Below are 26780 nucleotides of genomic sequence, written 5' to 3'. Positions count from 1 at the left end.
GAGTCAAGATTGGCAACTCACTGCACCTTGTTTCCATCTCAGCCAGTCAACGCGGCAGAGTGGGCCGATTAAAAAGGTCTGGGCCTGCACACAGATATTACACTGGCAAAGTATTTGTACTTCTTCCAAAACAGCTTTTCCGGCTTGGTTAGTGTATTTTTGTTAGTGTCACAGATATCAAGAAGGAAAATATATAATGTCATTATTTTCTCTTTGTTTTACACATTACTTCTGTAATATTTCAGAAGTAATAAATTATCTTCAGTTCTTTATAGGGATCTGATGTAACACAGTAACATACAAGACAAAATCATATTTTTCTTTAATGTCATAATAATTAAAAACAATCAAGATCTTTAATACTTTCAAACATTATAATGTATTTCTTGAGCTTAAACCAAGCATTGTCGTTATTACAGTGCATATTTGAATAGTGTAATCTTATGGGACTGATTGTTTCATAATGCTTTCTGTCAATGACGCAGGAGTGACGTTAATGGAGGTGGAGGGAAAATGTATTTTTACTTTGAAGGACGACGACGATGTGAAGGTGTCAAGGTGCGGGCTGGAAATAAGACTTCCGCGGCACAGTTAAGGCCTTTCAAATAAAAGCGTTTTTTTTTTCTTTTTCCTTATTATATCTAGTTAATTCAGCGAGACCTATATTTAACCGGAATATTCGCCTGACTTCAAATATGAAGTTGTACATGTTTTTATGTCATGTGATAGTTAACTATCACATGACATAAAAACATTGTAGAACCATAAAAAGACTCGTTCTTCTAATTGGCTACATTTTTATATTTGATCTTACGTTTTTAAGATCGCTTCTTCTAACTATTTGGATGCCGTGGGGGAAATCAATGTTTTTGACAATTTGCGTACCCTTAAGTGGAGCAATCTGGTGCTTTTATTCTGATAATCAAACGGGAAAACTCAAACGACCTCCTTGTTTCCTTCTTTTTGCCGGAGATGCGGAGGAAGGAGTTGGTAGCGATGGAGGGAGGACTGATGTGTCTTGATGAGCAGCGGGTCTGATGATGACGACGATGACGAAGATGATGCTGTGAGTCAGAGAGCGGAGGGTTCGGGATGCTCACAGCCGCTCCGGAGTAGACCAGACCCCGCGCACAGACACCGAGCACCCGCCTGAGGAGACACGGCGAGTCCGCAGACTCTACGGACCCTACACCGACAGCAGGGAGCGGACTGACAGCAGCCATCACTGTGTGCGGGTCAGTATTAGTTTCTCTTTGTGTGTGTGTGTGTGTGTGTGTGTGTGTGTGTGTGTGTGTGTGTGTGTGTGTGTGTGTGCGCGCGCGCACGTTCATCCAAACTCTCGGCTGCGCGTGCCCGGCCCTGCGCCCGTTCCAGCCATCTTCACTTGGAACGGGAGTCAGACTGATCACCGTGACGCGAGGGGATAATGAGCTGCTGATTGAAACGGAGAACAAAGCAGCGGGTCAGCTGTTTGTGCGTGCGCGTGTGTGCGCGTTGTAGCGTACAAACATGTCGTGTTTGCGTTGTTAGCAGAGAAGTGCAAATATCCACACAGATGTAGATATGCGGGAATATTGCGAAGATGATGAACTGACGATATGAAGATAGATTTGATGTGTTAGAGGGTATTATAAGCAGTGATGATATGTCTGATAGCATTATGAGCGGTGATGACAGATTTAATATTTTTGAGTGATGGAACTCAGAGTCAAATAATTGATTAATGCAAAAAGTAGGCTAGAAAAGTAATGATACTCCAATAATATTACACAAGTCCAGATAACATGAAGCCCAGATGAAGCATGAAAAAACTCAAATAATCCATCATGCAGCAAAATGGCTAATTAGTTTATGTTATTGGATATTTGTTGGATTCATTTAGTAATATACTTGACTACTCAAAGCAATGTAAATATTATAGTATAAAATGTGATCACAGAATATATTGTGTAGTTTCCGCTCAATCTTTGTGTTTTAAACTAATTACTGGTATTATCATTTTACTATCCACAATTTAAAACCGAAACATATGACTGATACTACAAGTTCCACTGATAACACTTAAAAACCCATAAAACCAGATGACAAAATAAACTCCCATGTTCTCATGTTCTCCCATGTGCTGTTTGGGACCTGGGATTGAGGATGTCAATTCGTCCGGCAGCTCACTTTCACTGGACATTACGGTCGTGACTGGGGCTACGGGATTATATGTGTCAGCTGATTACTATGTTATTATTACTACCTTCCCTTATAAGTGTTTCTTTCCTAATCAAGAATGAGGCCGACGGACATCAGCAGATTCCCAACGTAAATTAACAATGTAATGATAATAATCTCACAGTTTTGTTCTGTTTTTGATGCCCCTGGTTGAGTCAGTGGTGTTTTCCCTGCCACCCGCCTCCGCACAGGAAGTGACGCCAGATGATGTGGGCAGGCGGGTTACCATGACAACGGCCCTGCCGATGATGACATGTTTGCACTTCTCTGCCAGTGTATAAATCTCTACTTTCTGTCTCTCTCTCCTCCGAGCAGCGTCACCACGGCAACCAGACAACTCACACGCACATTCAAAACATTCAGATGCTCCCATGGTAACATCCAGAAATACAATGGATGCTATCAGGAGACAGGTGTGTGTGTGTGTGTGTGTGTGTGTGTGTGTGTGTGTGTGTGTGTGTGTGTGTGTGTGTGTGCGTGTATGTATGTGTGTGCGTGCGTGCGTGTGTGTGTTTGAGAGTGATTGATTAACGAGCGGCTGGTTACTCACTGGTCTAAATGTGTGGTTGAGATAATGACTGCTGATGTTAGTGCTCTAACTGAGACTTTCATCTGTGAACAGCAGCTGCTGATTTGAATTCAAATGCAAGAAAAACAGTTCAAAAGGGCTTTTTAAATTCTGCTGGACAAGTACACAGAGACACAGAGGGGGGGGGGGGGGGTCGTATTTCAACCAATTGAATTGTATTTCAAATGTATTAAAGATTCCAAGGAGCATTTGAGATATATGTGCATCACAGCCATGCTCTGTATTAGCAAACTAGTACCGTAATGCTTCAGTTATGTCATTTTTCCTGTCCGACCAATGCAGCAATCCATTGAACCTGACCCTGTAATTAAGTTTTTTCTTTCTTTCTTTTTTATTTGTGTATTCTTTAATATATCTGAGTTTTTTTGCACCAGTAATTCATGTAAGTAAGAATTTGGTAGTAGTAGATACACGCAGAGAGGAACAGGTGTGCAGATCAAGAGTCTGCTTTGTGAAAGGTGAAGTAGTGTGTGGAAAGAACCGGGTGGTGTTATGGTATCTCCTGTTGTCCAGCCTACAATTTTGAGCTGCGGGAGGCTGTCAACTGCGAGTGGGAGTAGATAATGGAGTGTATCAGAGATTTATTACAGAGAAATCACAATTATTGATTATTATGAGATCTGGTTTATACTTCGGAGTATCTGAATAAATCAGCATGGAATAATAACAATACTCACACTGTCACGTTGAATCCACCTCAGTAGTCTTTCCTCCTCCTTGGATCAGCTCTCTTCTTCAAGGAGATGCAAAGCTCTAATCGATGCTTGTCATTGATCCATGGGGAATACAGCTCGGCATGCTGGGAAACTCCCCAAGGCCCTTTGCTCAGTCTTTTGTAATCCTTTTTCTGTGACGAGCTGTGAGAGTTCAGAGGGGGCGAGGCGCTCACCAGATGTTGAGGTGTTTGCGATCGCTGAAGATTTAAATGTCACAGAGATGCAGCTGCAAGACAAAACAAGTTTGTGTAGCAGCATTTATTCATCACTCTATGTCTGTTACATCCAAATGACGCAAGTTCATATACAGTAGGGCCGTCTACTACATGTTTCACACATTTCAGTTTTCTCGCTTGCTACTTCAGCTTAATACAGAATAGGTTTATGAGCAGGTCACTACAGTGTAAAAAGTGATTTAACTGCTCAATTGAGCCAACCTGAAAAAAGCCAGCTTAATTGAACCGTTAATAAACATGTATAAATATATAAACGTGTATAAATATATAAAATAAAAAGACCTCAGCCACATTCTTGAGTTTTAGCAGCAGAAATCCAAACACACAGCTCTGCTTCGGCTAAGTGTGGTTTTGTACGATCGGCAGGCTTAGCTAGCAGCCATAATCAATAAATGTAACAGTTCAATACGTTTAACCAGTTAGCTTGATAACCTGGAACAATTGCTAAAACCATCTACCAAAGCTACCACAAGCTAGTTTGTATTTAGTTATACCTTCACCAAACTGTTTTTTGGGGCTAAATTGAACTGAGTTAGCTCGTTTAGCTGCAAAAAAAATGCCAGTCTACTAACCATAATCATACATTTTTTAACCAAACAACTGGCTGACAGGGTATGTAATGAGTAGCTGACTTATCCATCTAAGCTCCTAAATCACATGGAGATCATCTGCACTTGAAGCAGGTTGGCCGTCCAGCTGAAGGAGTCTCCCAGTATAAAACCACCGGAGTGGTTTTCATTTACCAGTTAGCGCTGATGGCACTCAGACTAATTACATTCACATCGTTAGTCTGTTCCTGCCTCGCTCTGTATAAGTATAAGTGGAGTTTATGCTCATTTCCCGCTTTCCCTTTTACCTCTGCTTATCACCAGATTTTCTATTTTCTATTTTCTGTTACTGTCCATTCCCACAAATGGCGAGTTCATCTCGGAAAAATCCACAGACATTTCTGAAAAGAATCTAAATCAACCTAAAATTCAGGACATAACACGTATTATTTATACATTGAACTAAAACATCAAATTATGTGTGTTTTAATTAACCCTTCCAGGTTCCTCCTTAATTTCTGCAACGATTGAACTGTGTCTTTCCATCTCCTTCTCAGCATACAGGTCAGCTATCTAGAGCAGCAGGCAGACTCACAGTCCCAGAATGCCTGAGCAGAGCAACGACTACCGGGTGGTGGTGTTTGGGGCCGGCGGGGTGGGGAAGAGTTCCCTGGTCCTCCGGTTTGTCAAAGGCACCTTCAGAGACACCTACATCCCCACTGTGGAGGACACATACAGACAGGTAAGACGTGAAAACCTGTTTGTGTCATTTAACTCTGGTGATAGAGACTTGTTGGGTTTTGAACAGCACCTCTTCTCTCTGCAGGTGATCAGCTGTGACAAGAGCGTTTGCACGCTGCAAATCACCGACACAACTGGAAGTCACCAGTTTCCAGCCATGCAGCGCCTTTCCATCTCCAAGGGCCATGCCTTCATTCTGGTCTTCTCCATCACCAGCCGCCAATCACTAGAAGAGCTGAAACCCATTTACCAGCAGGTCAGGGTCCAATAACAGTTACAATTACTGTGGGGTCTTTTTCACCATCAGGTTTATTTAATGAAAGTATAACTATGTTGTAACTGCTGGTTTTAGCAAGAGTTGGAGTGTAACCAAGGTAATTTGTGGTGCATCCTTATCAGAAACGGCAATTTAAATCAGAAGTCCAAAAACAGCTTCCATAAATGCTTTAAAAGCGTAGGCTTAGTCCCTTCTCTTCAACCTCTGGACCCAATTATTACAATGGCTCTACGATCTAAGGATGAAGAGGTTAATCCTCATAATGTTGAGATTTTATCAGCTGACGTCAACTAATGTTAATTCAATGAGAAGGATGTCTGCCAAAGTCCCTCTATGTTGTTTTGATAAGGGCAATGGTGGGCTTGATTCTGTTTGCGGTTTAAACTGTTTGCGGTTTGTTTTTTGAGAGCTACAAAAAAATAATTGATACATTATTATTATTATTATTATTATTATATATCCTGTAAAAGTACAGTTTTCAATTGTCTGATATCTCTTCCAGAAAAATTCACTCAAATCAAAAAGTAATTTAATTAACTTAGTTATTTCGATTTATATAATCTATAAATAGGCTACAAATCCGTTGCACTAATGTTTTCATCATTTTTGTCATGACAACCATGACTGGGAAAATAATTACTTTACTACTGGATGTGACTACAGATGAAATTTAAAAAGCTTTAGAGCTGCATCTTGAATGTTCTCTAAATAGGTTGTGCTGACTCGGTCCCATATCCCCTTCAGGTCCTGGCCATCAAAGGTACAGTGGACTCAATTCCCATAATGCTTGTGGGTAATAAAAGTGACGAGACGGCTCAGCGTGAGGTGGAGAGGAAGGACGCCGAGGCTCAGGCCGCCACCTGGAAGTGTGCCTTCATGGAGACATCGGCCAAGACGAACTCCAACGTTAAGGAACTGTTTCAGGAGCTGCTGTCCCTGGAGAAGAAGAGGGACATGAGCCTAAGCATTGACGGCAAGCGCTCGGGAAAACAGAAACGAGCCGAAAAGTTGAAAGGGAAGTGCAGCATCATGTAGAACGGGCGGCTGCAGATTTGCTGTGGATACGTGGATCCAGCAGAGGAGGCAGGAGAGGGAGTCTGCTGACGAGCTCCCATAGAGACTCCCTCTCCCATCTTTGCGGACAGCTCCTTCACCATCCATCTGAAGGCTAAAGCCCTGAGGAACAAAATGACTACACTGATAATGAAAACAAGTGTTTATACCAGAGCCCTGGATCTCCTACAGGCCCTGAACTGGATTGTGTTCATGTCCCCAAAATACTTATAAATACAAATAAATATATACAAACATATATACATATAGACACATCTAATGGCTACCACCTCCAACGATTTCCATACTATTATAATTGGGGAATACTCCACCGATTTTATTGTGAATCTTGGGCCAAGCCCTGAATGTAACTTGTATTTATAGAGGAAAATGATTCATTAGATGCAACTTCATTTTTGTATAGCAGTTGCAAAACAAAATGAAGTGTTTCAAAAAGTGTAGACAGTACATTTTTATGATCATAGTCAAGCTCTGATGTGCTTCAGCAGCTCAGATACAATATCAAGGATTAATAGGGAATGCTGAGATGTAGTTAAAGTTCTGCATTGGGCTAAAGCTGACACTCAAACCCAGCCAGTGCCTGAGTCTTTAAATGCCAACTGGTACTACAATAGTGTGTACCTAGAAACCAAGTCTAACCCATTGTGTACACTATTTCCAGTGGGCATTGATGAAACAAGTGCAAAAACTCCCAAAAGCGAACTCAGACTTGACACTGGGAGTTGTCCGCTTGAGAAGAGCTCTACATTAGGTGCAAAAATGCTACCCAGATTTCAAACAGAGGATTACAAGAGCAGCCATTGTTAGCAGGTTGCCGGATTATAGATCATTTTAAGAGTAATACACAGTTGCTATTGTTGGCCGAATGTCTCCAGGACAAGCCACAAAACTGCATGTTCCGGCCCTGAATGAGTTGTTTTTTTATTTGAAACCGCAAGATGGCGAAAGATTATGGCAACTCTTATACTTAGAAGCTAATCAGCTGGACATGCTGACGTCAACAGCTTGAATTAGAGCAGATAATAAACTTCTTGAACTTTTACGCTTGTTATTTTGAGTTTAGAAAGCTTCAGAAAAACTTAAAACTTTGCTTTGTTACAGCTGTTTACTATGATTGGAGGGTATTGCCTTTCATAAATGGTCAATTGCAATGCTTTGGCCAAACACAGACCAAAAGAAAGCGAGGCCACCAACAGGTGGAAGAAACCCGTTGTGAGTGACTCAATGCTATTATGTCTCCTTGGCAAGCCCAGTTAGCGGGCTAATATATTTGCCACGTAGTCTTCACATGGTGTTTGTTTGGTGCCCCGTAGTGGAGGAGGGGAGCACTGGTATCATTTTTTTTCCTTCTCAGTTAGACTCACTAGATATAACATCCGTTAGCATCAACAAGTAGCTGCTGATGAAACAACAGTGGAAACACAACCGTGCAAAACGTAAATATTATAAAAAGATAACAGAGCAACTTTTGGGGAATTGTTGTCAGAGTCAAATGTTTCAGCTTGACATCTGTTCTAATCTCCGTGTCAAGGACAGAGTTGTGTTCAGCGTAGCTTAGTATAAAGACTAGAAGCAAGTGGAAATGAAAATCCTTCATGACATGTTGGCTATATTAGCAGCTAGCTAGCACAACACAGTGCAATCTCAAACATAACTCTAAGAAAGTTGAGTAGCATTGTAGGTCATCTTTATGGATCGTTGTCTCTCCGCGTTGATGTCCCCCTTCTGCAAAACAAGACAAGAGGACTTTTAAATGTTGAGCTGTTCCTTTAACTAGCAGGAAAGAGGACTGAACATGAGCACAGCCGCTGTATATTAGAAATGCCTTTCCTACCACTTTCCTTGAAAGTTTAGTACATTTATATACCTTTCAAAGCACAAACGCAACCAACTAAAGTTAGACAGCAACAAGCCGATAAGCACATGCTCATCCTGCACCTGTTATATTATTTACAGTGTGTCACTGCTAATCCCATTTTATGGTTCCTTCTTCTACAGTTAGTTATGCATTATTTTGAAAATTGTATCTTCTAATAGGCTGTATGCTTGCTGCTAACTCTGCTTTCCTTGCATTCAAATATTAGCGATAGGAAAGAGAACTCCAACGCACGCAGAGCAGGAATTATGGTCAGAAACAGTCAAAAATCCATCAGAATCAGTGGCCACCCAGTTCCCAATCAAATTAATTTGATATAATGGGACAGCTGCTGTGACTGGGTGGAGCCAACATAGTCGCAGCTGGCTGGCTTATAATATTATACAAATCAACTTTGTGGATTAAAATAAGTATTTAGCAATCACTCAAGTAACTCACGAGTTTGGATGAAATCGGAGAACTACAGCAACTGGGATCTTATATTTATTCTGTGGTGCTAAATGAGTAAAATCTGTATTCTAGCGAGTTAATGGGAACAGATGTGCAGGCAGAGCAAGGTCAGGTGACCAAAGAGGGCAAATCATTTCAACGAAAATTGTTTTGTTTATTTATTTATTGATGCAATTTGTTAACGTTTCTGCTTACAAACTTATCACATTTAATGATATTTTATCTACATAAAAACATCAGCGACATGTATAAAATGTGTGATTGGATGGTCATTAAATGTGCTGAGTTCTACATTGAGAGCATTTTTAAACGAGCAAACTATTTGCTTTGTGAAGGTATAGTGAAATAATATCTACCTGAGCAAGAGAATGAAGTCACTCTCCCTCCGCGTGTTGTAATCCATGCTTCTCTGTGCTTTGTTTACATAGTCGGAGCGCCCAGGCCTGCTTTTAATGCATGTATGTGCATGTGAATGGTGGCTGGCTAATGGCCGGGGTTGTGGACTGCAGGAGCATCACGCCCTGCGGACTGTTTGACCTATCAGCACCGCTACTGTACTTTGCAGTGTTAGCACCGCTAGCTGTCGCCATGATGAGAGCCGTTAAGAGGTAGAAATCCTCCCAATCTTATACTGCGCCTTTATAAACAGTAGAGAGATTGCTGAAGGTTGTTTGTATCTTTTTTACCACCTCAAATATATTATACGAACTGAAAGGACGTTGGTTGAGTCTGCAGTCCCACTGATGCTCTGTGTTCTGTGACTTCACATTTGCTTTGAGGCTAAAAGGAAACTTCTCTCACGTGAAGAAAGTGAATGAATAAAAACAGCGTTATTGTACAGAAAAATGTTGTTTCTTTAAAACATTGATGCGTATACTAACATTATCTTATACACACATATTTCACATACAACTAAATATAAGTTCAGTAAATCGTAAAATCTCCGAAACCAGTTAAGTCTCTGCAAACCTTGGTGATTACAAGAATAACACGAATGCATTATGAATTTTGTTGACATCCTAAAGGTTTTATGGAACAAAAATGTCATTGGCATAGATTATTTTACTCGATGTAATTAAAATCATCCCTCCTGGGAAAAAGCCAACAAGAAGTCAACATATTGTGCTGTATAAACCTTCATTTCCCAACGTGGGTCCTGATGTTACAGTATAACAATCACAAAAACTGTCAAATAAACGGATCACTAACTCATCTGTATGACCTCGTGTTTACTTCTTAAAAAGCAAATATGAACTGCAATCATTTCTCTGGTCCAGACCAAACAGGCTGACCTGCTAATCACATCCTTCATACATTTTGAGAAAAAGAAAGAATCAAACAGAAATTCGTTTCCCTCCTGCAATGCTTCTTCTACCGAGTCAATGTTAAACCAATCAAATCGCCACTCTCCTAAAATAACCTCGTAATCCTGTTCCCATCATTGGAAGTTATGCAGTTTATTCCACCCCATACCTGGGAAAAGACTTCTTCTGCCACCTGGTGGCAGCAGTGTGCTGTTACTGCTCATAGTGTCACATCACTGGTGGGTGTAAGGAGCCTGAAACACAAGAAGAGGCCCTGAAAAACAGAATTCTCTCATCATCCATTAACTACCATTTCAATGTTAATACGATCCCGAATATAACTTAGTTCCTTTCACATGAAGCTGTTTCTGTTTTGGGGAGCTCTGATACACATCTTTATATCATCCTGTGCTGAAAAGGACATTTCATTTCAATTATACATTCATTGACCAGGTGTTGTCGATGATTGGAAAATATTTAATGTGTTTTCCAGGATGCTTAGAAACCCTGTTGTGTGGTGCTCCTGTACACATACATCATGAATAAGAATAAACCCGCTTGTATTACTTGATCTGTATTACTTTCCTGATTCCTGATCTGTATTAAAGAAAATACAAAACAAAATAAAATAAAATCCAAGGGGGCAAATTCCCTACCCATCATACAATGAATACAAAATAATAAGAGCGGCTCCAAATTTACCAGCTGTGATGTTAACACAGTAGTGCATCAATAATATAATAAATGTATAAAAATGTGACTTGCTTGAGGAGTAATTTGAATATTTTAGCAAAAATGAGGATGCACTTTGTGAAAAACAAAAAACTAAATGTCAACACGTATATAAAAATAGTTTAATGTATCACTAATGCTTTCTGCATTCCTACTTTAATTCAATTCATAGGAGTTGTTTTTCAGTAGCTGCTTCCACACCAGCGACAAAGTTCCCAATCGTTTGACAAGAGAGTTGAAAACTGATTAGTTGTTTGTTTTAGCAGCTTTTTTTCTGATATTTTGGTTTGGTGTGTTTGATGTTTATCTTGGAAAATATATAATATTCTAATACTCTCTCAATCTACTTCTCGTTCTCCTTTACAGTCATGTAGTTGATTATGCAGTTCACATTTGTATTCATGAACTGGTGTGTGATCATTTACTTTTTCTCTAGATAAGCAGCACCTCTTTTTTAAGTTTTTAAATACAATATTAATATTATTTATAGACGGTTTACAGTTGACCCTGACCCCAAAAGGGGGTGTCTATTGACATCCCTACTTATATATACTTGTTTAATTTGATGGGCAACATCACTATATTGGGTCTGTGGTGCAAAGGATCCAGTGATCTGTGAATGTATGAAGAAGAACATAATTGGGATAAATTGCTGGACCTGTTTGACCACAGGCCACCACAGGATTTTCTCCCTTCGAATTGCTTTTCCGCAGGAAACCATGGGGGTGCTCAACTTGATTAATAAAAATAAACAAAAATGTGGCCATTCATTTTGCGTTCGTCTCATAAGCATAGACGCGATGAGACTAGATTGACGCAAATTTGTAACTGTCACAGATTGAGTTTTTCCTGACCCAAGTTTGTACCCAATGTAAGGTTTCCTAATACATATGTGACGGTTTGTGGTTTGTTTCCTGTTTTATTTTGTAGTTTCCTGCCTCTCGTGTCCCTGGGTAACTTCACTTCCTGCCTCGTCCTGTCATCCTGTGATTGTCTGCCGTGTCCATGATTCTTTCCACCTGTGTGCAATCACTTGCACCTTCCCAGTATATTCAAGCCCTGTGTGTCTGTTGGCTTTTGTCGTGTCCTTGAATGTTCTACCTTGAATATTGTAAGCCCGTCTTGTAATTTCTGGATCCCTGTCATTAAAGTCAACTCTTGTTTGCATGTGTAGGGGTGCACCCAGAGTGTGGACATATGTATTTATAGGCAGCCCCTGCGATTACTTTGGGACATCAATCTCAAGTTCCACACCCACTAGCGCCACAGAACTCGGCCACAGGTCCTGCCAATCAGATGACTGGAAAGTTGTTGCGCTGGCGAATGGGGAGAGCGGAGGGAGCGGAGGAGGCGGGACAAGGAGGAGACGAGGAACGACGGAGGAGAGGATGGCGGCGCCCGGTGAGCGCACCTGTGATTAAGAACGTGTGACGGTAGAATAAGTCGGTCAATTACAAGTTTAGCTTTAAGTTTGTTAGGTTTAGTGTTCATGCTACAGAAGAATGACGGTCGGAGCGGCCGTGTGGAGGAACAAAGAGTGTGCACATCCAGCTCTGAAGATCATCCGGTGTAGTTGTAAAAAATGCATATATGTTGCTAGTGTCATTAACACACAACAGACTAAGTGTGTGTCGGCACGGGGCATAATACATGTAGGCCTACATAATTACCACAAATATATAATGTAGACTTACACACATTAAAACATGAAATAACTAAATGAAGGTGCATCAGATTAAAATAATTGGATCTATGAATGTTGTCTCACATCCGGATGATCCTCCTCACGTCTCTTCTCCTTGTCTCCGCACACCACCAGGACGCAAACAGGACGCCATCAGGACGCGCTGAGAGTCGACCCCTCAGGAGCAGCTCCAGATCTACACATGATTCAGATATACGCACAACACACACACACACACACACACACACACACACACACACACAGATGTACTCAGAGACAAACTAACACGTAGTTGAACACACTAATATTTAGATGTACACACAGACACACTAACATGTAGATGTACACACAGACACACTAACATTTAGATCTACACACAGACACACTAATATTTAGATGTACACAAAGACATATATATATATACATATATATATATATATATATATATATATATATATATATATATACATATGTATAATATATATATATATATATATATATAAACACTATTTACCTTTAATCTTGTTGTGTTTAACTATGTTTACATATGACATAAACATATTTTGAAAAAAGCAGAAAAATATCTTATGTACATAAAAAGGAAAAAGAATATATGTATTATGCAGCCGTTGAAGAAAGAAATCAGACCTGCTCACTGTTTAGTAAACGGGCCCTCTAGAGGAGGCATGGCGCCTCAATCGGAAAACATCAGACAGACAGACAGACAGACTGCAGAGTGCACGTTCCCTGGGTAACCAACACACTTTGAAAACAGCCTGCGACACAGGTCAGATAAAGGAAAACAGTACTTCGTTAATCATTCAGCTGTGTGTATGTGTGTGCGTGTGCGTGCGTGTGTGGGATTGGCTGATTCTTCTCTATAACTTCCTACTTCAGAGGAGCTCTCGAGCTCAGACTGCGCTTAGCTGTCAAGGAAGGAAGGAGGATCCATCTCAGAGCTTTCTTCCTTTTCTCCCTCCAAGAGACTTTAACAGCCAAAAGGGGCAAAGGGGTGTAAGACTGTAGAGTGACATTTCTACTGAAACATATGTTTCAGGAAGATGTTATACAAATACTTTAAGGTAAGAGTTGTTATTATCGCTGTTTAAATAATTCCCACGGGGACTTAAAATTATGTAAATCCGTTTTGAATATAAATCAAACCGTGGGAGAGCTCTCTGAAAATGTGTCACTTTTAGGCCGAATTTAGTTATCATTTCCATTTTCCAGATGATATGAGCTGACTTTAACCTGCGGGTTAGTTTAAAGGCTTATTTACAGAATAGTGTGCAATTGTTAGTTGGTCATTTTCCTTCTGCCTTGTTCAAAAGTTGGAGTATGTGGAAGGAAACTTGCCGATGCATCAGCTGAATGTCACAGTGACGGTGTTACAGGTCAGGATTAGTAATCCGCAGCGGATGGTTATGAAGAAGTCATTTTGTTTTACTGATGTCGACATTTTTTCTGATTGGCCTTAACATCATCTCAATGGTTTACGGGTATATGAGCGGTTACTTCCCAGAGGCGTGTGGAAGTATGTTACCTCTGCACGGTGCCGCTCCTCAGACCTCGAAGCCTCCCTATGAGGTTTCTTACCAACAAGGACACGTTAGAGACCCGATCACAGGTATGGAGACCATTGGATCCGTCTTCCTGGAGAGTTGTTCATCACCATCAATATTTGTGGTGGTCATTCCCTAAGTACCTCACTTCTAACGCTGTCTTCCTTTTCTTTCCCTGCACCTCCTCCCCAATGAATCTTCACACCGTTCTGCAGTCTGTCTCAGCAGCCAGCCAGGCAAAGATTTCATTGGATTTATGTTGAAGGCTCTGTACACGAGCAAAGAAGGAGGCCCACCTCTTGGAAAATTCACCTTGCTTGATTCTGGATTAGATCAACTCTTGACATGTAGTGGTTCAGGAGTAAGTAATCGTTCCATTTTGGCATCATCACAGTTTGATTGGCATCATCACAGTTCACAAATATTACATTGGTTTAATATTTCCCATCAACTTATTTAACTGATTGAATTGGAGGGTACATTTAAAGTCAAAGCCTTAATAAGCTTGCTTTACTTTTTTTTTTTCTCCTCAGGGGGACTCGGCTGTCAGTCACAAGAATAAAAGAGGAAAGACTCAGATTTGTGTCAACTGGACGGCACCGCAGGACGAAGGCGTCCGTACAACTTTCAGGTATTTGGATCTTTTTACTGCCCTCCAAAGGTCAGTGTGTTTAATGCAAAGCAACATCGTTTGTCAACATCATGTTTCTGTTTAATATTTTTCAGAGCCACATTTGTTGAGAATTTTATGACATTCTGGACAAAAGTGGATACAATTCTTATTCCACCCACTACCCCAATACCAAGTACCCTACCAAGTACTCAACCAAGTACTGCTACAAGTGCTCCACCAAGTACTGCTACAAGTGCTCCTTCAAGTACTCAACCAGGTACTAGTACAAGTACTGCTACAAGTACTACTACAAGTCTTCATCCAGGTACCAGTACAAGTACTAAACCAATTACTACAAGCACGGCCACTCAGCAGGCGGAAAATATTTCCAGCCTATTGGAGGTAAGCACCACAACGTTGTGCAGATACCCGCATTCAAAGAACAGTATGTGGCATTTTGTGGAATCTGGCGGTGTGGTGGAAGGCTGAAAAGTACCCCGCTGCTCAATTATGACTTTCCGAGACAGTGGTAACGTTCGCCGCCAAAGTGCAAAACCGCGGCCATGCCATTCGCCTCAAAGGCCTCACCAGGACCAAATTCAGACAGTGGGCGGCGGTACAACTTTTTGAAGTTTTAAAATCCTGTCACATCGTAGTTTCAGTTGGTCATGCAATACTGAATATATAAATATTATATTACCCTTCCTGCTAAGATTCCCTTTCAAAATGCGACACACTGGCATTTTTATACATCAACCTTTTACTTACAAGGCTGTTTCTCTTGATTTGTCTCCAGAAAGCAGGCACTGTGAAGATGAATGTTGTCCTTTTCTTGGGGGTACTTAAAATGGTATGCTATTCATGAAGTCATGTCAGTCAGTGAACAGCCCTACAATTACAAGATAAAGGTTTGAGCATAATGAAAAGTATAATTCTCTTTATCTCCCATCAGGAACTGTCAAATATATTTCTTACTGCCCTCTCCGACGGCCCCTTTTCTCGTCATCTAAATAAGGTACGGCACTGGGGGGGTCGTGTTGTTTTCAGTACCTGTCATCTCACACAGAGAGAGGTCATTACAAAGACAGGGCGTCAAATTACTCTTTCAGAATGCCAACCCAAATGACACTTTAATGGTTCCTTCCATCTACTTAGTTTCAGTCATTTGCAAATACTCCTCGTTGTTTTTACATTTTGTATTTGTATTTATAATAGCATTGCAAATTAGCACGCCCTCTGAATGTTACACATGTTTCTTGTGCAGGTGTCTCAGACATTCTTCGTGGTGCTGTGTGGGGTTGTTGAAACATCCGCTCTGGCCTTGTTTTGTCTGGCCAATCCTATCAAAGTAAGATATGATAAGAGGTGTAAAATATCGCTCTACATCCTAAGTTGTGTGAGGTTGTATTTACTGTGTGTTTGCGTCTGTTTGGGCGCGTTTAGGTCTCTCTCGTGGCTCTTGTGTCTGTGACGATAGTGATTAATTTCATAGAGCTGGTGATCGTCTGTCTGCCAATTGGACCCCGCCATGAACTGTGAGAATAACTTCCTCTTCTTACTTCTTATGCCTGAATGTTTGACCTAAAATTCAACTGCAACAACGGTTATTGTTCCTCTTTTGCTCTGCTCAAGAAAGGAGATCAGTAACCTCATTGTCAAAGTGTCTTCATTCATCCACCAGACCTTCACAAGTGAGGAGATTCACCTGCTTTTCTTATATAACTCGTGGACTCCACTGAATTAATGTCTGGGGGAAGACTTGTTTATTGTGAAGTTTGACATTTTAGGAAATCTGCTCATTTGCCTTCTCATTAATCATGGCTGCATCATCTCTGAGCTGCCGCCGCCTTGTTATCGCGCTGATTGTTTCCCAAATATGTTTTACACACAGCTGCTGTCATCTTTGTTGGAATTTTGGAGGTTGACAAACACAAAGGGACCTGGACGGACTCTCGGATTCTGAAAGTGATGGTAGCTTTCACAGTGTTACTACTGCTGTTTGAAATGTGGGTTTTCCTAAGCAGCACTCAAAAGAAAGCGATGCTGAGTAGAAGGAAAACAGGTGAATCACACATACCAACTTACGTACTGTGGGAACCTTAGCAGAGATACACATTGAATACAACATGCAGTCTTATGAAAACATCTTTCACTATGTCTCTGTTACAGGGTGTCCACCAAACCGTGAGAGGGGCAGGCAAATAGGAAAACAAGTGAGCGCCTGTCACATGACAATATATCAAGCTGCATTGACTGTTTACAATAGCAAGTCATGCATCCCAGTCAACATGCGGGTTCTTTTCTTTTTTTCCCAGAAGAAGCTCGTTGAAGGGATTGTCATCGCTGTCTCAGTCATCTTCATCGTCGGATTCTTGTGTTTTGGTGTCACTGTCGCTGTTATGATACTCGGATGTCATCAAGAGTCGGGATGTGCGTGAAGGTCTGCTAGTACTTTGATGCACGTATTTCAAAGTGGTTTTATTCATGAATGTGGATTGGATTAAAATCCCAGACTTAGGTTAGTAATTGTGTATGATACATTGTTTGCACTATTCTCTGTAACTTGTTTGTAATCTGCTGCTGTGACCGGCACATTAAAAAATACATATATTTTTCCAAACAATGCTTTTTGTTGATATTGTGTAATTGGGTTTTCCCAGTTGATGCCCCATGATTTATTGACTTGATTAACAATAAAACACAAATTTAATTCAATTCAATTTCAATGCGTTTTATTTTGTATAGCCCAAAATCGCAAATTACAAATTTGCCTCAGGGCTTTACAGTCTGTACACATACAACATCCTCTGTCCCGAAACCCTCCATCGGCACAGGAAAAACTCCCCAAATAATAGAGAACCCTTCCAAGAGGGGAAAAAAGGGAAGAAACCTTAGGGCAGGGGTGCTCAATACGTCGATCGCGATCTACCAGTCGATCTCCAAGGTACTATTGGTAGATCGCATGACAAGGTGAGGTGACATTGTCATGAACTGACGCTATACAAATAAAGTTGAGTTGTTTTGAATAAAAAAAATAGACGTCAGTCTATCAGCCATCCCGTCACTTGATTGATACACAGGACAACCAGTCAGATGACATCTGATTTTTTTCCCCGTACAATTAGGTCACTGTGCGTGTTCAAACAACGCCCCTGAGCTCTGCAAAGCTAACAAGCTAGTCGTTAGTTACATCCTAATTTTTCGCTCGTTTTTTTCCTCTTAAACGTAAGATAGGGTATAAAAATGAGTGGGGGAGCTGGACCAAGTAAAAAGAAAAAAACACTTTCATACGGAATGGGAGGAGGACTTTTGTATGGACTATGTAGAGGTGGACTATCTATCCCTGGCTGATTCAATTCAGTGCAAGTCATCAGAGTGAGCTCAGGTGATGGCAAAAAATGTACATAATTATGTTGTTCAGTCTGTTCAGTTCTGAATTATGTTGTGTTGTGCAACATATGTGGTTATACATCAACATAAGTTGTAAGAATCCTCAATATATTTCTCAATAAATATAATGGGTAGATCATTTTGACTTGGTCATTTCAAAAGTAGCTCCCATGCTGAAAAAGTGTGAGCACCCCTGCCTTAGGGAGAACGTCACAGGAGCGATCCCACTCCCGGGATGGACAGACTACAATGGATGCCATGTGTACAGAATGAACAATGTATAATACATGCAATTCCTATGACAGAAATTATTCAAGTAATTGTGAGTATTAAGCCAGGCGCACAGCAGGACCACTGCAGGGGCAACCACCATCAGATAGAACCACCATCACATAGAACCACCATCAGATAGAACCACCATCCACAGAAGCCTGTGGGGAGGGAGAACACAGAGACTTTAGGAAGGTAATGTTGGTTTATGAGTGCAGTAATATGATTAATATCTAAAATAATAATGATGATGATGGCAGCAGCAGGCGTCAGCAGGGCCACGGCAGGTGTCAGGACCAGGGTCCAGAAGGAACTACAATCTATGCAGACCTGATAGGGGAGAAAGCACAAAAAACTCCTGGAAAGAAGCTGAATTAGTCATGTGCATTAATAAAACGTGAATAATTGTAGAACAAGAGCGTGAGAGGAGCTCGGTGAGCCTATAGCAGCTTAATTAAGGGCTGGTCCGGGCAAACCTGAGCCAGCCCTAACTATAAGCAAAATCAAAGAGGAAAGTTTTAAGCTTTACTTTAAAAGAGGTGACCGAATCTGCCCCCCCGGACTGAAAGTGGAACCTGGTTCCACAAAAGAGGAGCTTGATAACTGAAGGCTCTGGCCCCCAGCCTACTTTTTAAAACCATAGGAACAACAAGTAACCCAGCATCTATGAAGCGCAGCTGCCTTGTAGGGCAATAAGGTGTTACAAGCTCTTTAAGAAACAACGGTACCAATACAGAGAAGTTAATACAGGAGTGATATGATCCCTTTTCTTAGTTCTTGTTAATACACGTGCTGCAGCATTCTGAATCAACTTGAGAGGCTTAAGAGATTTACAAGAGCAGCCTAATAACAAGGAATTACAGTAGTCCAGTCTGGAAGTAAAAAATGCATGAACTCATTTTTCTGCATCACTTTGAGACCGGAAGTTCCTGATTTTTGATATGTTACGTAGATGAAAATAGTCAGTCCTTGAAGTCTTCTTTATATGCGAGTTGAAAGTCATTTCCTGGTCGAAGAGAACTCCCAGATTCCTGACGGTGCTGCTGGGTACCAGAGCAATTCCATCCATAAAAACTATCACGTGACAGCTGGCTTCGAAGGCGCTCTGGGCCTATCAGGAGTTTAGCATCAGGAAGTTGCCGGTCATCCAAGTTTTGATGTCTCCAAGACATTCTTGAAGTCTAACTAGCTGGTCCGTCTCTTCTGGCTTGATCGACAGATACAGTTGAGTATCGTCTGAATAACAATGGAAGTTTACGGTGTTTCCTGATAAGATCGCCCAAAGGAAGCATATAGAGGGTAAATAAAAAATCGGTCCAAGTACAGAACCTTGTGGGACTCCGTGACCAACATTGGTGGTCTTTGAGGATTCACCGTTTACAAGCACAAACTGGGAATCGATCCGATAACTAGGATTTAAACCAGCTGAGTGCAGTTCCCTTGATACCAATTAAATGTTCTAGTCTCTGCAGGATACAATGGTCTATGGCAGTGGTCCCCAACCCTTTTTACCTCAACCTTTTTTACCTCACGGACCGTTTTCATGTCAGACCATATTTCGCGGACCGGTCGAGAAGGTCCAACGGCGGGGTAATAGTCGTTGCGGGCGGAACGACCGACAAGGGGGGGGGGTGGTAGTAGTCGCGCGGTCTGTGTTCGCTGGTCGGCGAAAATCCCGTGCACGGTAAAAGGACAAGAAAAACGCCTGGTGACGTGTGGGGAATATGTCAGAGGGACGAGCGCACATAATTAGGATAAAATCGGGTCAATTTTCAAAAAAAACATTTTTCAGAAGAAAAAAAAAATATATAAGCTTTCTGTGGTACGGTCCGCGGCCCGGTGGTTGGGGACCACTGGTCTATGGTATCAAATGCGGCACTGAGGTCCAGCAAGACAAGAAAAGAGATGAGTCCTTGGTCCGATGCAAGTAGAAGATCATTCGTATTTTTCACCAATGCTGTTTCTGTACTATGATGCGCTCAAAATCCTGACTGGAAATCCTCGAACAAAGCATTGTTTTGTAGAAAGTCACATAATTGATTTGCGACGGATTTCTCAAGGATCTTAGAGAGGAAGGGAAGATTAGAGATAGGTCTGTAGTTAGCCAACACCTATGGAGCAAGAGTAGGTTTCTTAAGAAGAGGTTTACAGCTACCTTGAAGGACTGTGGTACATGTCCTGTCAACAAAGACAGATTCATAATATCGAATAAGGATGTGCTAACTAAAGGAAAAACTTCCTTAAGCAGCTTGATCGGAATCGGATCCAAGAGACAAGTAGAAGATTTAGACTTTGAAAATAAAGAAGTCAGTTGATCAAGGTTGATGGAAGAGAAGGCATCCAAACAGGCATCAGGGCCCACTGCTGCATCCAAGGCTCCTACATCGGAGGACAGGTCGGCACTGGTTGAAGGCAGGAGACCATCAATTTTCTCTTTGTTAGTCAGAATCTTATCATTGAAGAAGTTCATGAAGTCGTTACTGGTGAGGTCCAAAGGAATACACGGCTCGACAGAGCTGTAACTCTCTGTCAGTCAGTCTGGCTACAGTGCTGAAGAGAAACCTGGAGTTGTTTTTATTTTTCTCTAGTAATGATTAGTAATAAGATGCTCTTGCGTTACGGAGCCTTCTTATATGTTTTAAGGCTGCCTTGCCAAACTAGCCTAGATCCTTCTGATCTGGTGGAACGCCATAATCGTTCAAGTTTCCGCACAGTTTGCTTAAGGTTCCGTGTTTGAGGGTTTTACCACGGAGCAGACTTCCTACTTGTTGCTATTTTTCTTTCCAGAGGAGTAATAGCGTCCAGCGCCACTCTCAAAGAGCCTGTAGCAGTATCGACAAAATTATCGATCTGGGACGGACTGAGGTTCTCACAAGAGTCTTCTTGTATCTTGAGGCAGGGCACTGAACTTTGAGCAGAATAAGGTTTTCTTATTTGTGTGTAGAGTTTTGCGAAAATAGCCAATATTTACAAAAAATGTGCCTAAGCAATCAGAAAAAACTGTAAAAGGCAGGAGTCATAAATAGCTGCCACTCTCCCCCCCCTCGGCCTATGCCTCGGGGAATATGAGTATTAACATGACTCGGAGGAGTCTCTTCATTTAAACTGAAATATTCCCCATTCAACAACCATGTTTCAGTAAGACAAAATATATCAACATGGTGATCTGATATTAGTTAATTTACCAAAACAGCTTTAGATGAGATTTGATATTCAAAAGACCCCCTTTAGTTCTCCTATTTTTCTGCACTATTGCATTATTAGTTTTAACTTTAATTAAGTTATTTACTATAACTTCTCGGTTGTTTACCTTTAACTTAGATAACTGTGTCCGTGGGGCAGACAAGGTCTCTATAGGGTTCATTATGCTGAGTGACTGCTCAGATCGAAGCGCAGAGAAGTGTGTAAGACTGCGACTCTGCTCCCTGGTCTGAACTCTGGGTCATGGATTAAGTCCACTAAGAAACTGGGTCAGGTTCTTAGAAAGAAGTTCAGCTCCATCCAAAGTGGGATGGATGCCGTCCCTCCTAATCAGACCAGGCTCTCCCCAAAACGTCTTCCAGTGATCAACGAAGCCCACATTATTTACTGGGCACCACCTTGACAACCAGCGGCGGAATGACGACATGCGGCATATACATATACATGTCAGGAATCAGGAAACATTTATTACCAAAATATGCCAAACATACAAGGAATTTGTCTTGGCGGTTGGTGCGCGACAGTAGACAGTGTGACAATAGACAAGACAGCAGTGCACAACTAATAAAATGAAGTAAAATGCAATGCTAATGCAATGTCGTCACTGGTCAAGTTTGGGAGGGGGCCAGAGAAAACTTTGGTGTCCGACATTGTTTTAGCGTATGTACACACCGATTCCACATTAACTTTAGTGACCTCCGAGCAACGTAATCGGGAGTCATTACCGCCGACATGTATTACAATGTTACTGTATTTTGCGTTTATCCTTAGCCAGCAGTTTAAGATAAGACTTACTAGTACAAACCGCTTAGACTAAATACACCACACACTGTTTCAGTGTTTACATACAACATTCACAGCGGGTAAAATAAGTATTGAACATGTCACCATTTCTCAGTAAATATATTTCTAAAGGTTCTTTTGACGTGGAATCTTGACCAGATGTCTGTCACGGTGTGGTTTTATTTAGTAGTTTTCTGCTTCTTGTCTCCCTGGGTAACTTCACTTCCTGCCGTGTCCTGTCATCGTCTGTGATTGTCTGATTGCAGCTCCCTAGTGTATTTAAGCAGTGTGTCTCCTGTCACTTGTCGCGTCATTGTTTGTCGTCCTGGATGTTCCTTGTTCCTGTCTACCATCTGGATGTTCCTCGTTCCTGCCTGCCCCCCCCACCCCCAGTACTTGTGTGTTTTTGCCCGTTGGGCTGTTACTTTGTTGAGTTTTTGACTATTAAAGTCCTTTTTGTTTCCGGCAAACTCTGCGTTTGAGTCCTGCCTTCCTACTCCACCCTGACAATGTCTGTAACAACCCAAATAATTAATACATATAAGAAGAAAGCCAACAAAAAACTTCACAAGATGTTATGTGCCATCAAGTGGAGGCACCTGGCCGTGGCCGGTTTATGGAGAGATGATGTTCTTTCCACTCATAATGGACCCAACAGTGCTCACTGAACTGAACTGAATTCAGAAGTTTGTAATTGTGTAACCAATCAGCCATCAGCATGTTTTGCAACAATAAAGTTGGGAAGGTCTTGAGACAGCGCTTTGCGTCTGTGGGGATCGGTCGGGACGGCAACAGCTGATGTACATTTACTGAGAACGTGACCAATACTTATTTTACCCGCTGTGTAAACGTTTTACAAGTGAGGTAAATGAATCGCCCGACTTCTTATCAAAGTTGCACCTGTCATGAAGGTCTAAATTTCCCAGGGTTAAGTTGCTCATGGTTAAGTATATTCGTGTACGAGGCGGATACTCCTGATATGAAAAACAAACCAAGCCGTACATTTTATAGCTGATATGTTGAATATATAAACATAGATATATAATACAACATGTTGAACAAATGGAATCATCTCATAAATCTCCTCGTGCTTTTAAGAGTTGAGTCCATTAACGGAATTTTTTATGGCCTCGTGACTCAGCCTGTTGATGACGCCAGAAGAATGTGACGCTTAGTTCAGTTCATGAGAAGGAAAAGTAATTTATTTGAATGTCTTCGAAAAAGAGTAACTACACAGATCCTTTGCAAAATTAAAAACTATACACTTTTTAAAAACCACACTTTGTTACCATATGAAACACACACGTTTCACATTACTACACTATAAACCTAAAACACTTAGCACTTCTACTTCCCTATGATTAGAGTAGGCTACTATCAACAAAGTACAAATAATGTAAAATCACCAAACACTACACAAGACAAATGTTGCAGACTGAAGAAACTCATTTATTTCTCAACACGCCAAAAATATTGACCTAGAGATTCATAATACTGTAACCAAACGTCACTTTACGTATTGTAAGCTAAAAAATAAAATAAAAGACATTGTCCCTTCGCCTAGCTGGATCTGGCCAGAGAATTGTCAACATCGCAGGCAATGTTGTCATTAGCAAGACAACTTGGAAAGAAACATCTTGAATGACGAATCCATCCTTGCATTGCCGCTCCCTCCGTCTGGTCACAGGCCTCCTCCATGACTTGGATGAGTGGCACCTCAGCCTGGAGATGGAGATCATATACCTTCCACTGCCATGCCGAGAAAAACTCTTCTATAGGGTTGAGGAATGGAGAGTATGGTGGAAGATATAGGACGGTGAAATGTGGATGTTTTGAACAATGTATTGTATATGATCGATTTGCTGCTGTTATGTTGTGCAATTGGTCCAAGAATGCAAGTATGAGTGCTGTGTTGTAAGGGCCCATATGGGCATGGGGGTGGAGAACCCCCATCCTGTGTTATGGCTGCACAGAGTGTTATATTAACCCCACGTTGCCCTGGGACATTGACTATAGCCCTGTGGCCAATGAGGTTTCTTCCCCTCCTTCGTGTTGTCAGGTTGAACCCAGCCTCATCTACGTAAATGAACTCTGCTGCTCTGTTCTATGCTGGATCTCCTCTCCATCCATTCGTAAAACAGTGTCAGGCAAAATAGTGTAGTTCAGTGAAGATCTAGTATACATATTACAGTAAAAGACTGAGCCAGTATGCAAGATCACACTGCTAAAGTGAATACATACCTCTGCATAATCATGCCGCAGTCGTTTCACCCTTTCGGAATTGCGCTTGAAAGGCACTCGATAAATTTGCTTCATTTGAATGTTTATTTTTTAGGATGCGTGCCAGTGTTAATGTTGAGACCTGATGGATATCGTTGAAAATGGAGTGGTTATTGACAATGTTAGCTTGGAGCTGCTTGAGTGTTATAGCATTGTTGGCCAAAACCATGTTTACTATCTCCCTCTCTTGCTGTTCTGTGAACACAAGAGGCCTTCCCCCTTGTCGTCCCCGACCCTCAATCCGATGTAGAAAAAACAAACAGTATACAATAGTACAGTAAACGGTAACAGAAGTGCGAATAGTGCATAGAATACTGTAAGCAGTTACTGAAACCGTGCAGATGTTTTTCATATGATATTTATACAATACCTATTTTCCAGTCGAAATGTTCTCATCACACTTGCCACCGTATATCGGCTTAGATTTGGCTGTACTCGCAGTCCAGCCTCCCTCAGCGTCAGGCCGTGGTTGACGCCGTGGTCAACCAGTGTTGCGGATTTCATATGTCAGATTCGGTCCTCGTCCTCGTCCTCGTCCTCGTCCTACTCTTTCCATTGTGCTTTAAGAGCGATGAACTCACCTGCCGCTTTTTATAGTGCTTATACACCTGATTAGTGTGTCTACAATTAAGCAAACGAGTGTTTGCACACCTGATGACTGTGTTGAACCAATTGGTTGGACGGTGTGGCAATTTGACAGTCAGTGCTTTGGTATTTCAAGGACGTGACTTCATGATAGATTTTTGTGTGTAATGTATGTTAAGTGTGTTTACTGTTTTGCAAATCACAGTGTGTAGAGTTTTGCAACAAGTGTGAGGTTGACAATGTGCTTATAGTTGTGCAAATATGGGCTGATGTTTTGCTTCTTGAGTGTAAGGTTTTGCTAATAGTGTACTACTTTTAATTTTAGTGTGTAAGCAATCCCAAAAAACTGTAAATGTAGTGAAGAGAAAGGGTTGATTCTTAAGTCTCGCGCGCCTCCGTCTCCTCAACGCGATGCGGTTAAGGAAGCTGTCACTCATGATGACACGCCCCTCCCAGTTGATGCCTCGCACCCTGCGCCACATCAGGGTCAAAAGTCTGAATGCGAAAAAAAAGATCCGAAAGCAAAAAAAAATCTGAAAGTGAAAATCTATTATTAATAACAATAGTTTTTGTATCTGAAAATATAATATCTTCAAACGAAAAATATAATAGAGTAAAGATTGAAAAAATTTATTAAAAAAAATATTCATCCCGAAAATATTTTTCGTCCGCTTATTTTCATTTTGAATACATTGTTGTATTTTTCATTGTTCAACAACAAAACTTACGTTCAGGTTTACATTTGTTTTTCAAATGAACAAAACTTTTGACCTGGATTTGGCTCCATGAGGGTGTGTGTGATTTTCTTCAGGTGTGCTGGGGACGTCCCTCCTGCAGCTGATCATCATGGGGTTAAATGGCCGTGCCAAGCCAGTGTGGGGGGATCTTCAGTGGAAGCCAGAGCGGAACTCAGGTGCTGCCGTAAGGAGTTTTTGAGCCAGTGAAAAAGGAGCCATACTCGTCTTCCTTTTGGAGATTTTGTTCTACACACAGACACACTAACAACATTAACATGTTACTAACTTTTCTTCTTTTCTTTCTTCTAAGGAACTGCTTCAGATTTTTTTCCAATTATTGTGTTGTTGTTTTTGTTAAATATTTCATGTGTTTGTTATCTGAAAATAAATTTTAATAAAGATGAAACCAAATGAATCCATTTTCTTTTCTTCAGACCAAAGAGAATCACCTGTTCTTTATTAATTGTTGACTTGAATGAAGTGAAACAACAATGATGTTGAGTTAATGAGCGTTTGTGTATCTAATGACACACAAAGGTTTCGGTCGACACTTTAAGCCTGATTTCAGTTGTTGACTCACTTTCTCCTGTAATGAGACATCTCGTCTTAGAATAACGGCAGAAGAAGAAGAGAAAATTTAAAGTAGATGAACATGTTTCCTACATGGAACATTTTGATTAAAACATGAATGTTTCTAAGAAATGAAGTCAGGCAACTAAAAGCACAAACAAATTTAATTCTCTCCAAATAAAACAAATTCAAACCCCGAGTTCAACAAGATGTTTGAGCGATCAGAAAAATATGTGTTAACTGCTCCTAAAATGACAAATCCTAAATATTCTAATAGGCTAATTTACTCGCTCCAACGTTAATGGTAACTTGATCTCAACCGTCTCTAGTGATTGAAATCAG

At 41.0% G+C, this 26780-nt stretch overlaps 2 protein-coding genes across 3 annotated transcripts; both read left to right on the top strand.

Moving 5' to 3' along the window:
• The first annotated feature begins 947 nt into the window (after positions 1-947).
• On the top strand, positions 948-9939 carry diras1a (DIRAS family, GTP-binding RAS-like 1a). Its single transcript, XM_040184350.2, has 4 exons — positions 948-1235; positions 4867-5051; positions 5136-5306; positions 6072-9939. Exons 2-4 carry the CDS (start codon positions 4914-4916, stop codon positions 6360-6362), a joined length of 600 nt encoding a protein of 199 aa, XP_040040284.2. The 5' UTR covers positions 948-1235; positions 4867-4913; the 3' UTR covers positions 6363-9939.
• Positions 9940-12115: 2176 nt separating this feature from the next.
• LOC144383040 (uncharacterized) lies at positions 12116-17337 on the top strand. 2 transcript variants are annotated; one of them, XM_078108021.1, is made up of 14 exons: positions 12116-12196; positions 12583-14074; positions 14225-14370; positions 14543-14640; positions 14736-14839; positions 14900-15024; positions 15419-15472; positions 15575-15637; positions 15887-15970; positions 16066-16157; positions 16255-16313; positions 16514-16684; positions 16792-16835; positions 16938-17337. In XM_078108021.1, the coding sequence occupies exons 2-14, from the start codon at positions 13897-13899 to the stop codon at positions 17058-17060; spliced, it is 1341 nt and encodes a 446-aa protein (XP_077964147.1). In that variant the 5' UTR covers positions 12116-12196; positions 12583-13896; the 3' UTR covers positions 17061-17337. The 2 variants fall into 2 exon arrangements, with proteins under 2 accessions (XP_077964147.1, XP_077964146.1); XM_078108020.1 differs by having other exon boundaries at positions 14736-15024.
• Positions 17338-26780: the final 9443 nt, after the last annotated feature.

The sequence above is a fragment of the Gasterosteus aculeatus genome, chromosome 8 (assembly GCF_964276395.1).
Source record: "Gasterosteus aculeatus chromosome 8, fGasAcu3.hap1.1, whole genome shotgun sequence".
NCBI classification, from domain to species: domain Eukaryota; kingdom Metazoa; phylum Chordata; class Actinopteri; order Perciformes; family Gasterosteidae; genus Gasterosteus; species Gasterosteus aculeatus.
Note: the sequence above shows the minus strand (reverse complement) of the source record. Positions and strands in the feature narration are given on the sequence as shown.